This window comes from Chanodichthys erythropterus, chromosome 13 (genome assembly GCF_024489055.1).
Source record: "Chanodichthys erythropterus isolate Z2021 chromosome 13, ASM2448905v1, whole genome shotgun sequence".
NCBI classification, from domain to species: domain Eukaryota; kingdom Metazoa; phylum Chordata; class Actinopteri; order Cypriniformes; family Xenocyprididae; genus Chanodichthys; species Chanodichthys erythropterus.
In genome coordinates this window covers 41,235,338-41,248,403 of record NC_090233.1, presented here as the reverse complement: position 1 = coordinate 41,248,403, position 13,066 = coordinate 41,235,338, and the positions used below count along the sequence as shown (strand labels likewise).

At 35.9% G+C, this 13,066-nt stretch overlaps 1 protein-coding gene across 4 annotated transcripts; it reads right to left on the bottom strand.

Annotated features, from left to right (window-relative positions):
- Nucleotides 1–211: 211 nt before the first annotated feature.
- Nucleotides 212–8,874, bottom strand: pias2 (protein inhibitor of activated STAT, 2). 4 transcript variants are annotated; one of them, XM_067407327.1, is made up of 15 exons: nucleotides 8,482–8,848; nucleotides 7,747–7,831; nucleotides 6,903–7,368; nucleotides 6,231–6,318; nucleotides 6,076–6,126; nucleotides 5,852–5,942; nucleotides 4,268–4,402; nucleotides 4,069–4,174; nucleotides 3,849–3,922; nucleotides 3,548–3,708; nucleotides 3,299–3,432; nucleotides 3,002–3,179; nucleotides 1,347–1,486; nucleotides 1,208–1,245; nucleotides 212–1,121 (listed from the first exon to the last, which is right to left on the bottom strand). In XM_067407327.1, the coding sequence occupies exons 3-15, from the start codon at nucleotides 7,363–7,365 to the stop codon at nucleotides 915–917; spliced, it is 1,866 nt and encodes a 621-aa protein (XP_067263428.1). In that variant the 5' UTR covers nucleotides 7,366–7,368; nucleotides 7,747–7,831; nucleotides 8,482–8,848; the 3' UTR covers nucleotides 212–914. The 4 variants fall into 4 exon arrangements, with proteins under 4 accessions (XP_067263428.1, XP_067263426.1, XP_067263427.1 ...); XM_067407325.1 differs by lacking the exon at nucleotides 7,747–7,831 and having other exon boundaries at nucleotides 8,812–8,874; XM_067407326.1 differs by lacking the exon at nucleotides 7,747–7,831 and having other exon boundaries at nucleotides 212–1,103; nucleotides 8,812–8,874.
- Between the last annotated feature and the right edge of the window lie 4,192 nt (nucleotides 8,875–13,066).

Sequence of the window (13,066 nt, the reverse complement as noted above, 5' to 3'; positions counted from 1 at the left end):
TAATTAAGCCATTAGCAATAAATGCCAATTTCTAGAGACTTTATATTTTATAATCCTAATGCTATATCAAAACTTTGATGCATAATCTTTATATATATATATATATATATAAATATATATATAAAAAAATAAAATTAATGGCTTCATTTTCATTACACATGTAGCTGCTGGTTGTTAAATGACCAAGAACCATGAAATTAGACAAATTACAACCTCAGTTTTAGCAACAATCATATCTGTTTCTGAGGCGAATATGTTAGATGTGTTAAGATAGCAAAAACTTCCATATAAAATTACAGATTCAAAATAGGTTTACCGCATCAGCAACAGGGAATCTAATGGCCCTTGAGCAAATAACCACAAATTCAAATAATTAAAGATCTGCTGACACATTCTGCCTTGATATCAGAGAAGTAAACTTGTTTTGAAATATACAACACAGTTTTTATTGCTGTAACTGAAGTCTTTTAACAAAATGTAATTGCACTGTTGAAATCGAAGAGACAAATAAAGTGAGCTGCCGCTGAAAACTTGCTTCCGTTTCAACTGCAGAACTGCTGAAGCAACACACACAATGGAGACAAGAGTGCCGTTATTGGACGTGTCTAAGCTTTCCAGTCCACTCATTTATGCCGTTTGTTTTGCTCCGCTCTTCCAATCAAATAGCTAATGGAAGAAAGTCAATGTGTTTTAGTCACAGTTTCCCCAATTCGAGGGAAACAGCTTAATTCAGGTTTGCATTTTAAAACAGTATTGTTGCTGACCCACTCAGATTTTCTTAGCAGTCCTTCTGGGTCCTTGTCAAAACATGATTCTTGAGGTCCATAGTCAAATTTCAAAACTGTTTTCGCTTAGCTGACTTGACTTGAGTGTTTAGTTGTTTTGGTGACTGGCCAATAAAGATGCACCAGGAATCAGTCAAGAGAGATAATGTCTGACAGGCCTGAAGATCCTCCCGTGATGACACCCGTCTCATGACTCGAGCTGCTGCTATGGGTTGCCGTCTCGTACTGTGCGGAAGAGGAAACCAGGCTGGTGCTGGTGGTGGCACTCTGAAGGCTGCTGGAGAGGTTGTCTAAAAATATGGGGCCTCTGTAATGTTGCTGAAGAGACAAAGGAAACTAGAGGTAAAAAGCGGTAGAGACTATTAAAATATGTAACATGCATGCAATCTTAATATTTGTTTGTAAGAATATTTCACACATACCTGGGGGTCCCCTTGAATTAGAGAAAATAAATCAAGACCTTTGGGAAAGATGTGTTTGGTATGTCGTTAGTATTCATGTTAAAGCTTGAGCATAAATGAAAGCATATTTGATTGGATGGCAGACTGGATAAGTACATACTTTGCATATCTGTGGGAATAGTGGATAAGGTCGAATGGTGGAATGGAACGGAGTAGTCCGCTATTGATGAGGTCAGGTATGAGGTGTCCAGCGCCTGGACATTTGGCACCCGGACAGTTGATGGCTGATAAGTCAAGACCCTAAAACATGAAAATAGGAACATATGAAAACCAATAAACTGAAAGCAACATTATTATAAAGAAATGGTGGTTCCACTGCAAATCAACCTTTTAAAGTATTTTGGGAATCATTCTGGATCATTTTTTCAAGTATAAAAATGTGTCTACAATAGCGATAAGGGCTGCTTGATTATGGTAAAAAAAAGAGTCACGATTATTGTGGTCTATACTGAAATCATGATTATTTAACATGGTTATTGGTGGGCGATATGATCAAAGTCTTGTTTCATGATTTGAGTAATTTTAGATATCAGTAAAACTTCACAATTATCGATAGGCTACTTCAGCAAATACTAATACTAGGTTAACTAATGTAGCCAAGTAAAAGGTTCTCGCAACAGTTACAGAAAACAAGTAAACAGTCAGCAATACAATAAGAACAAAGAAACTAATGGACAAATAAATACAACATAGCAAAAAAACTAATTAAACAGTGCTTTATGTTTTTCAGGAAGATGTACTAACAGTGGAATTCAGATAAGTAACAATACATCAGTAAATGTAAACCTGCATATTCTTCACCAAATAGATTAAATGTAGACTAACCCTTATCAAAGCTACAAAAGCTATTAATTCAAAAGGCAGTGATTGATTTTTATCTTTGGCTTTTGTTGCTGTGATTAACATGAACGACAGACTGAAGCAGTAATATTGGGCTACTGTCACAGAGCTGCACGGATCCAATATACCGTAAGACTTGCATTTTCTTTCTCAACTGTGAACATTCACTTAAGATGTAACCCACTGTGTTTACGAGGACACTTACCAAAACGGCATTTTTGTGTGCAAGCCATTTAGGCACAAATCCAAAGCCCACAGTATACTTTGCTTGCGTGTTTTGCTAGGTCTCGGAGTGCATGCACAGAAAGCCGACTGGGGAACAGTGTCTCTTTCGCAGCTTAATGCGCTTTTAATGACAGCGTTTAATATCAGGCACGTCCCGCAGTTTAGCTAGAGTAGACTGCATTTCAACATTCACTTATTTGGCTGATTTGGATGTTAAGTTTAGCTTAGGGAGGAGCGAAAGTGCACCACTAAATGCGGCAGTGGCACAATAATCATTTTACCTTGATTATCTTGTTTTCATAATTGTTGGAAGCCAAAATTAAAAAATCAATTAGATTAATCGCACAGTCCTAGTAGCGATACACCACTGTTCCAACATCTTTTGTCCAATTTCAATGCCTTTTCCAATTATTCATGATTAATAATTTCTGCCTAATAAACATTTTAGAGCACAAAAAGCTAACGTTCCATTAATTTTTTATCAAGATTTGATCAACATACATTTCTTTCACAGGTCTAGAAAATCACATTTTTTAAAACACCCTCATTTTTCAGGTTTTGACATATGGGCAATTCTGCATTTATTGTACAATTCAGGGTGCATTCAAAATATGGTCACAAAAGGGCAAGGCTTATGAAAGAGGTACACAAATGCCTGGTGTCATTTGTATTGAATGACTGAACACAAACCCTTTGCTGTGCATCTCCTCAGCCTTTGACATGTAGACACAGCGCTTTTTCAGAGGAGGATCACTGTCCTCATCATCATCAGACGAGCTCTCTAGCGTAAGGTCAATTACGTCTGCTTTTTTTGTACTGCCGGTTTCTGGGTGTGGCACCACTGCACTTTGTCTCACTGGAACAGCACCTAAGGGGCCATGAAATACTTTCAGTATGCATAAAAATATGGAAATCCTATTTACAATCAATTAAAAACTAGCACACAGAGATAGAGCTCACACACTTATAAATGGTAATAAACCTTACAATCAATTTTTGGGATACATGGGGATGACACTTTCAACGTCTCCTTCTTTGGTCTCATTGGACACCAAGTCCCATCCTCCTGAAACTTGATTTCATCAACGTCTGTGCAGTCATTGAGTATTTCCATGAAGAGCCTGACAAGTAAAGAGTGCCCAGTTTACTCCATGCACATCACTATCTCAATAAAGGCCAAAATATTCAGGGATTGTGGTTGAAATGGCACCTCAGCTACAGTGAAAGTAATCTCACCCATCTATAATCAGACTCTCATATGTGGCTTTTTTGTCACAGACAGGACAGATCCAGGTGGGCTTCTTCTCATTCATTTGCAGGTATAGAGCAGCATCAAAGCACTGCAGGTGGGAACAGGTGACAGCTCGGCATGGTACCGTAAGGCGCATCTTGCCAAGCTATATGAAAAGAAGACTTATTTGGTCACACAAAATTCTATCTTGTTTCTTCATACTACATCAGCACACTAAACAAAAACTTGAACCTGTTGTCTAAAGTGACACAAGTCAGTTAAGATCTTATGGATGCAGTAACTTACTGGGCACATGAGTGAAACTCGTAAACTAGTTGTGGCGATTTCACTGTCAGGGTCTGCTGTGAGTTTTTCTTTTACTGTTACAAGAGTAAAGAGATTTAATACATTGTCAATAATTCAGTCAGTTAACTAAATATAAGAATGAAGAAGCTAATTGTTACAGAATTCATGACAAAGAACAACAATGAACACAAATAATGTAAAGAGGGAAATGTTGTCTCACTTAATGCTCTGGAGTGGTCAGGATTTCTGATCCCCTTCATTCTTAATCTCTGTAGTAACAGTGGGGAGGTCAGCTGCCGCACCAGATAAACAGACATGGAGTATGTCTGCAGAAAACAAGATGGAAGTACATACAAATGCTTAACATAATGAAATGGCTGAAGCAGTGCTGTGGAAATGTGTACTGGCACTTTACGTACCTTCCCTATTTCAGGAGCCCATGTGACTACTATCTGATTGGGTACAGCAGATGACAACCTGACCAGCGATGTGATGTTCAGCGGTCTGCCGGGTCTTTTCTGCTCTACACCATTCTTAGGAGGCGGTGCATATCCCTGTGATAACCATATCAGATCAGCAATTATATAAATGTACAGTTAGAGGTCAGCAAGATTTTTAAGGGTTAGTTAACCCAAAAATTAAATTTCTGTCATTAAGTACTCACCCTCATGATGTTCCAAACGAGAATACTTTGTGCACAAAAACATAAAAATAATGACTTTGTTTTTATTTATAACATTATTTTTGTTTAGTTTTTTTGTGCACAAAAAGTATTCTCGTCGCTTCATAACATTAAGGTTGAATTTTAATGATGTCTTCACTACTTTTCTGGACCTTGAATGTGGTAATTTTGTGTTTTCTATGGGAGATAAAAAAATTTAAATAACTCTCGGATTTCATTAAAATATCTTAATTTGTGTTCTGAAGATGAATGACAGAAATTTAATTTTTGGGTGACTTATACTTCAAATAAATTATTTTTCTGTAACAACTTTCTATTCAAAGAATCATGGAAAAAATGCATCATGGTTTCCAAAAAATATTAAGCAGCACATCTGTTTTTCACCATTGATAATAAATGTTTCTTGAGCTCAAACTCAGCATATTAGGCTAAAGTGTATGTAGATAGATACATCTCACAGGTTTTAAATATGCAGTGTTTTCATCCCTTTTAAACACCTTCGCAACAGCCATTAAAACATAGTTTGAACAAGATGTAGAGTATTTTGACAGTATTACTACCATCTTCCAAATTTTCTATAAGCAGTGTTTCTATTTAATTAAATTATGCATTTTATCAGTAATAAACACTTTTTTTCGGTGAAGGAATATTACAATTTAATGCAATAAAAGGTTTTATTTGTTGAATATCTCTGTTACCTTATTAAAGTGCACCACGTTCTTGGATTCAGTCTGCAAGCTTAACTTGCCAATATTAATTGTGTACACATCCAGTGTTGTATTATGATCACGTTTAAAGCCAAAAATATCTCCTCAAACAAAATGCAGGGCAGGATTTGATTTTGTCTATCAGGAATTGATTGGATGGTTGGATCATTGTAGTCTGCTATTCCTGTGATCTCATGTGACAGGTTGTCCTGCCCTCACGCCAGTAAACACGTCATTAGAGAAGAGATGTCGTTGCAAGAGGAAGGTGAAGTTATTTTGATTTAAGATTACAAAGGCACATAAATTAAAGAAAAAAATACATATGTGCACTGATAAATCATTTATAATAAATACTGCAATACTCCATTAAAAAAAAAAAAAGGAATTGTCAATTTTGATTTCACGGTGACTGAGTTCAACATTTAAAATGCCTCAAGACCTCTATGATCTGTTGCACTTCTAGATGTTGAACAAAAAAATCCTGCATGAACCTCCCCTTTAGAAACACTATTCAGAGTGTGGCCCTAAATAAGCCACAGGGTTCTGTTGTGCTAACAAGTCATATACATTTATATGAACTAGTTTAGGAAAACACATTAAACATGTCTACATACAGGGAGGGGAAAGAGCTTCCCATTGACTTTGATGCACAGGCTGTTTGGATAATTGTCCTCTTGTGGACAACTGGTCTCTGCTAGACAAAACCTAGAATCAAAATAAAAAAACAGAACATCAAGTCTAAAATTGAGATTATGGTGACACTATCTTTGTACATGCTGCTGAATGTTGATATACAAATGACAGTATAGGAAAAGCAACACATTGAATTGGTTCTTACCGTAGCTGAATTTGAACCATGTAGTCCCTTCTTCCACCTGGAAGAAAGTCCCTATGCAAAAGGTTAAGAACAACAAAGAACCAACAAATTTCAGACAAGGGGTAAAAGACAAAAGTCATATTATTTAAGTCGCATTTAAGTCATTTAGTTCTTACCGAGAAATGCAAACTTCTCTCACTTGTTGTGGAGTCAATGCAAATATGAAGTACTTCTCATGATGAAACCTCTGAACGGCATGGGTCCCTTTAAAACATAAACAAGTGTATAGTTTTAAGCCTATGACAGAGGCAAAGAGGAAATCATGTACAACCCAGCTGATGGGATTAGTTCACATACACTACCATTCAAAAGTTGGGGGTCGGTAAGCTGACGGTAATGCTGCTCAAGAAACATTTCTTCTTATTATAAAAAAGCTGAAAACAGTTGTGCTGCTTAATATTTCTATAGAAACCATGATACATTTCTTCAAGATTTTTTGATGAACAGAAAATGTCTTTATTTAAAATAGAAATCCTTTGTAGCAGTATAAATGTCTTATTTACTATCACTTTTGATCAACTGAATGCATCTTGAATCATGCTGAATATAAGTTAATAATGATAAAAAAAAAAAAAAACTATTGACTGCATACTTCTAAATGTTAGTGATAGTGTTCCTAAATCACACTGCAACACTATTTTTTTCGTTTTTGCTTAAGGCTATAAATAATTGTAATAAATATGAGCGATGCATTTATCTATATAGAGCGGTATTCCACACTCTAATCAAAAGTTTATTTATTTTTAATTTCACCAAGCATGGAATTCAGGCATTTTTTATAAAATTACCTAAACTTGATGGCTTAATCAAGACATCCAGCACATCGTAAAATGGTAGGGCCTTCATCTGCACGTCCGGATGGACGGGGGCCATAAGTGTCGTGGGCTGCTGCATATTCATCATGGGCTTTGATTCATGAAACACAGGTGAATCGCAGCTCAACTGCTGCAGCTGCAGGTCTGAATGGCCGGTTTGCAGAGGAAGATCTGAGCTCACAATTGTGGCACCACTGTCTATGTGAAAGTAGGATTTAATGCTTGACTTTAGAGCCGCCAAATCTTGAAGACCATCAAATGTCCTTGGGTATCTCCGACAGTACAGTTCCTTTATTTTGATCTGCACGGCAGGACTACAACCACTCCTCAGTAGATGCAAAGCTCTCAGCAATAGTTCATGCTTGCGACCGCTCTTATTCCTTCCAGCAAAACCTAACAGTACCTGGAGCTCTGAGACACGGAAACTTGATACCATATTCTGCAAAACAAATCCAGACAAGCCATAAAAGACTTTGAGACAGCAAACATGGAAAAACATATGGGCTAATTAAGCAAATTAATTTTTTTTTGCCACAAAAGTTAGTAAGAAAAAAACACCCTTTATGCCATGCAGTTTGACAAGTTTTGCATTTATAATAAAGAATTTCTAAAAAATATAAATAAAAATCTGTGCAGCAATAAACAACATGGCATAAGCTGGTGGAATTTGGTTACAACAGATTTTTTAAAGAACCAAAAGGTGGAATTTGTAAGCAGATTGATTCATTAATAAATAATTATGTGTGAATTGAGGTGACAACCCACCCAAATACACCCATTTTAGAAACCCCAGAGAAATAAGAAAATCTCAACTGACCCTTCATTACATGGTCCATGCTTGATTGTTCTTATGTGTTAATCCTTTTTTCTTTAAAAATCCTTAACAAATGACCGAAATGCATCTAAAATGTTAAGAATAATTCCAAGACCCATTAGATGAACATCAAGAGCATAACAAAGGACAAAACACAGATGTTCACTTTGATCCCATGAAAAAATGAACTGAACTGCTGAAAAAAAGCTGGGTTTACAGCTATGTGGGATGTTTCTGAACAATTTACAAAAAACCCAAAATGAATCAGTCAAATAATGGCAATATAATTAGTACACAAAAGCAGGTGTCTAACGCCAACACACAGTCTATATTTGTTATTACAGGGTTGTTGCGTACAACGCATTAAATTAAGCTTGAGAAAGATGATTTTCGCACAATGCCAAAAAAAGATGTTCTCTTGAGACAAATGTAGTGATGAAACGCTCAAAGTAACAGGAATCAGGTTTGTCTTCAGGCTTGTAAACAACATTGTCAATGTGTCCCTTGTTAATGTTTACTTCGCTATTTAATGCAAAACGTGCGTCCACTTGCATTTACACACACGCAATTAGGACACACTGGTCTACACATCACGTACGCATGCAAATACACGTTATAAATCACACTACACCTGTGGATACATGTAGACATTGTCAATTGCTCTCGGACGTTAGCTAACAAAAGACCAATCAAAACAGTTCGAGCAGTGAAGAAATTGTAACGTAAAAAACTTTTTACCTGCAGCGAACAGTCGTCAAGTTCAGTTAGGCATTATAATAAAGCGTTTTCATGCAGTGAAAGATGGTAATGAAAGCAGTGATATTTTGAGGCTGTTCTTCAATGTTTGTGTAGCAGCTCAAGAGCTAACAGAGTAGCTGGTTGGTGGCTAACAAGCTAACACAATCCATCTAACGGAATGGTGTAACGTATCTCTATTAACTATAAAGAAACTAACAAATGGGCAGCAAACCGCCCGGCAAAATAGCATAATAAAACGGTAACTGCAAAATGTCTTCAGAATATGAAAAACGCAAAGAAGTAACCAGCTATCATTGCACTTTCGCCTACCCGTAACTCCTCAATATCCGCCATTTTCTGGCTGCGCTCATCCTGGCCAGTCCGGAGATGTCGGGTCACGTGACACAAGTCTGGGTTAAAGGGGTCATATAATACATTTTTGTATTTTTTATATTTTTTTTCCTCAGGGGTCCACTTATAATGTTTGTAAACGTTTTCTTCGCCAAAACAGCCATATTTAGTTTTCTATGACCATTTCCCACGCTCTCTTTGACCGTTTGTTTGGGGTGCTGTGTCTTTAAGAAGTTCTCCCGAGAAGAAGTTCATACATATGTGATATCCATTGATATCGGTGTGCGGTTTACTTGCCAATGCGCATTAGCTGTATAGTTTATGCGAGTGGTTCTCAATCAGGGGGCCACGGACTCACTGATGGCCTAATCAGACTTCCAAGGGTGCCTCCAGATGACCTAAAATTATTTTAAATAAGACAAAACAGCCAGAAAAAACATTGTTAACAACTGGGTTTTTTTTCCCTTGAAGAACCAAGGTCCTACTCAATTAATAAATAAATAAAAATAATTGATAAATGAGGTGGCTTAATTATAAAAGTTCAAAAAGTTCTGAAAATTATAACATTTTCTATAATTATTTTTCTTGCTGTGCCAAGCTCTAAAACATTTAATATGGTAGAGTAAAAACATATTTTTAAAAATCCTTTTCCTTCCTCCACTAAATCACAAACTGGAAAAGTGATTGGACCTTCCAGGATTGTTGTGGACTGTTATGCTATTTATGTATTTTATCATTCACAAAAAAAAAATTCTCGTACACAGGCCAAATTAGAAGTGTTTTCTAACTATCTTTATTGCTATTCTTTATCAAAATCATAGAAGACAAAAAGAACAGTATAGGCCTAACAAAAAAAAAAAAAAAAAAAATGACACAAACGTTCTTGAAGATATATGGTTTGGTTTATTTAAAGGGTTAGTTCACCCAAAAATGAAAATGATGTCATTAATGACTCACCCTTATGTCGTTCCAAACCCGTAAGACCTCCGTTCATCTTCGGAACACAGTTTAAGATATTTTAGATTTAGTCCGAGAGCTTTCTGTCCCTCCATTGAAAATGTATGTACGGTATACTGTCCATGTCCAGAAAGGTAATAAAAACATCATCAAAGTAGTCCATGTGACATCAGTGGGTTAGTTAGAAGTTTTTGAAGCATCGAAAATACATTTTGGTCCAAAAATAACAAAAATTCAAGCTATTCTACATTGTTTGTATTTTGGTATTGCTATATTTTTTTTTAAAATGGTGCATAAGTGTGCATGTCGCGGATGTCCTAATCGCCAAAAACAACCACAGTGACGAAAAAATTCATTTCCAACGCAGACAGATGAAAGGATTCAATGGAATCAATTCAATGGAAAGGATTCCGGAAGAGAATACAATGCTGAATAAAGTCATAGTTTTTGTTATTTTTGGACCAAAATGTATTTTCGATGCTTCAACAAACTTCTAACTGACCCACTGATGTCACATGGACTACTTTGATGTTGTTTTTATTACCTTTCTGGACATGGACAGTTTACCATACATACATTTTCAATGGAGGGACAGAAAGCTCTCGGACTAAATCTAAAATATCTTAAACTGTGTTCCGAAGATGAACGGAGGTCTTACGGGTTTGGAACGACATGAGGGTGAGTCATTAATGACATCATTTTCATTTTTGGGTGAACTAACCCTTTAATCTTGTAGATGTCAGTGTTAGGCAACCATTTTTCATCATTACACATCTTTACATAGGCTACAAGATTAGGCTTAAAGATCATTGAAACACAAAAGAAAGAAAATAAAAAAGAAAATCACAATTATTTGAAGATTCTGATCAAATTTTCCATTTCAGAATTGGCTGGTGAAGTTCTTTTCAACCATCTTTTTCAGAAATATGAGAACACATCAGTTATGCCTTATAAAACAAAGTATTTAAAGATGATAAGGATCTGAATTTCACAAGGATTTGTCCTTGTTACTGAACTACTGAACATTAAATGCGGATTTTCTGGATGACAGTTGCAGCCTGTTGTCCAGCAGGTGGGGCTCAGAGCAAATCTACCATAACCAGGTTCTGGTTATCATGTTTCATTCCTGATCAGTCCTCTATTTTAATGCTTAAACTATGATTGGTCCTGGACCAGCATAAGAAAGTACCTTATTCCTGGAGTAAGCTATAATGATGAGTAGTACAGAAAGCTTGCCTTTGAAGTGAGAAATGTTATAAATTGTGAAATTTATGTTATAACAGTGATATTTATGAGGTGAATTATAGATTACTTGTATGTTGCCCTTTAAAACTTTGAAAACAGAATTGTTGTATTATATTTGTTTATGTCTGAACCAATGTTTAGATTGTAAATTGCAAATTTTAAAGTGTTAAATTTGTTAACACTTTATTTTACAGTGTCGTACGCTACTTACTATAATAATAACAGTAAATAATGCACATTACATGTAACTAACCCTAAACTAAACCCTGTTCCTAACCCTAACCTATTCCTAGCTCTAACAGTAAGTACATGTCATCAATTAATATTACTCAGTATTTAATTGTATAATTACACTGTAACAAGGACACCTTAAAATTAAGTGTAACCTAATTTTCATGTTCCATATTCTGTTTATATGATTAGATTCATAAGAACCCATTTGAATGCCTGCTGTACTTTCTCTCAAATCTGAGACAATTTGCTGATAGAAAGACATTGCAAAAATAATCTCTTTGTAATATTTCTGAGATATTTTATAGGTATTAAAGAGCAGATGGCTTAAATTGCATGACTGAAATGGGTTGTTAACTTGTAATAACTCTGACAATTTGCAAATCATTTTCAGAATGTTTAGATTAGCATGGTGGCCTCACAGTTTCAACTTTCAACTGTTTACTAATTGCATTCCAGTGGGCTAACCTCAGTATCGCTGCTCAAGAGATTAAAGCTACACATTTACATGTCTTTCCCTCACAGGTCAGTTCATCTGCCACATTATTGAAAACTATACGTCTGGACAGTTTCCCAGAGAAGTGCATGTATACTGAAATCTTGTTTCAGTTCCCCTCCATCTATGAAATAAAGATAAAAAATGCTACAAATGAATCATTTAACCACTAAAATCATACATTTGCCTCTGTTGTTTTTTACATTAAATTACATTTAATGTTTTTGTTTTGCACCGCAGTGATATTTCAGTATCAAACATAGAAAAATTTTGGATCAAAATTAAACTTGATGATATACAGTACCACAAGTTTAAAATAAATAGTTGGCCAATGGAACAAATATGAGAATGAATACAATATCAGATGGCAACAATTGTTTAATAAGAAACTGTCAGACTCAGTGATCTGTTTGTGGAGTCAAATAATCCTCCACATTACATTGTTAATTTTCTGAGACATTGTAATGTACGACAAATACAATTAGAAGTAAATCTTAAATATCTAACTTGTGATTTATGAATAGCGTATGACGCTTTTGGACAATACAAGGTTAGCCTATATATTTGTGATTGAAGAGGTTGAAGTGTGTTGAAGTCCATGACCTAGGTAAAGTGCCCATGGCATCTAATTACCCAGCCTTTCCCACTCGAGCAACCTGCCATAAGAAAACACTCACACATACAGACACATAAAGACCTGCCGCAGAAAAAACACACATACACCTTAGCCTTTATTAACCTTAGCTCGTGTTATTGGCAGTACTAGACAGAGACAAGACCCCAATTACTGTTGAAATCAAAGTTGCTACCGTTAAAGCTGCGGTGGAAGCGTGTGGAGGTTCAGAGTGCTGGAGTGGCTTGTTAGTCCGCTTAGTGCTCGTCCATCGGGACTCTCCGTTTCAAATACCTGTCTCTCAGAGCATTGTTATTCAAACGGAAAATCGAACAGCCCAATGTTGCTCTGGTCATTCTGTCAAGTACACACCATGCTGTGGGCAATGGTTAACAGTAAATTGTAATTTACAGTCAAGTTCAGACACAACACCTTTTGCCTCATAGCCTTGGATAGTGTTGCATCATCACATTATTTAGAATGACATAAGTTGACTTTAATTGCGCACTGATCATATAGACAGACAGAACACTCTTAATTTACACCATCTGTTGAGCTGAGTTAAAAATACATAAATGACTGGCTTACAACAAATCATATCACCAATCCCAAACTTCGTCTTTAAAGCTAATGTGATGCATTAACCTGAGGCATTTAAAAAGCACAAAACATTTATTAATATATAAAAGAGC

Bases quoted from the DNA above. Each gene is read 5' to 3' on its own strand.
- pias2 (XM_067407325.1), bottom strand. From the start codon at position 8,835: ATGGCGGATATTGAGGAGTTACGG. The intron at 4,175-4,267 runs GTACGTAAAGTG...TGTTTTCTGCAG, and splicing joins GGGCTCCTGAAATAGGGAAG to ACATACTCCATGTCTGTTTA. The intron at 1,487-3,001 runs GTTTGTGTTCAG...TTCATGTTTTAG, and splicing joins GAGGAGATGCACAGCAAAGG to GGTCTTGACTTATCAGCCAT.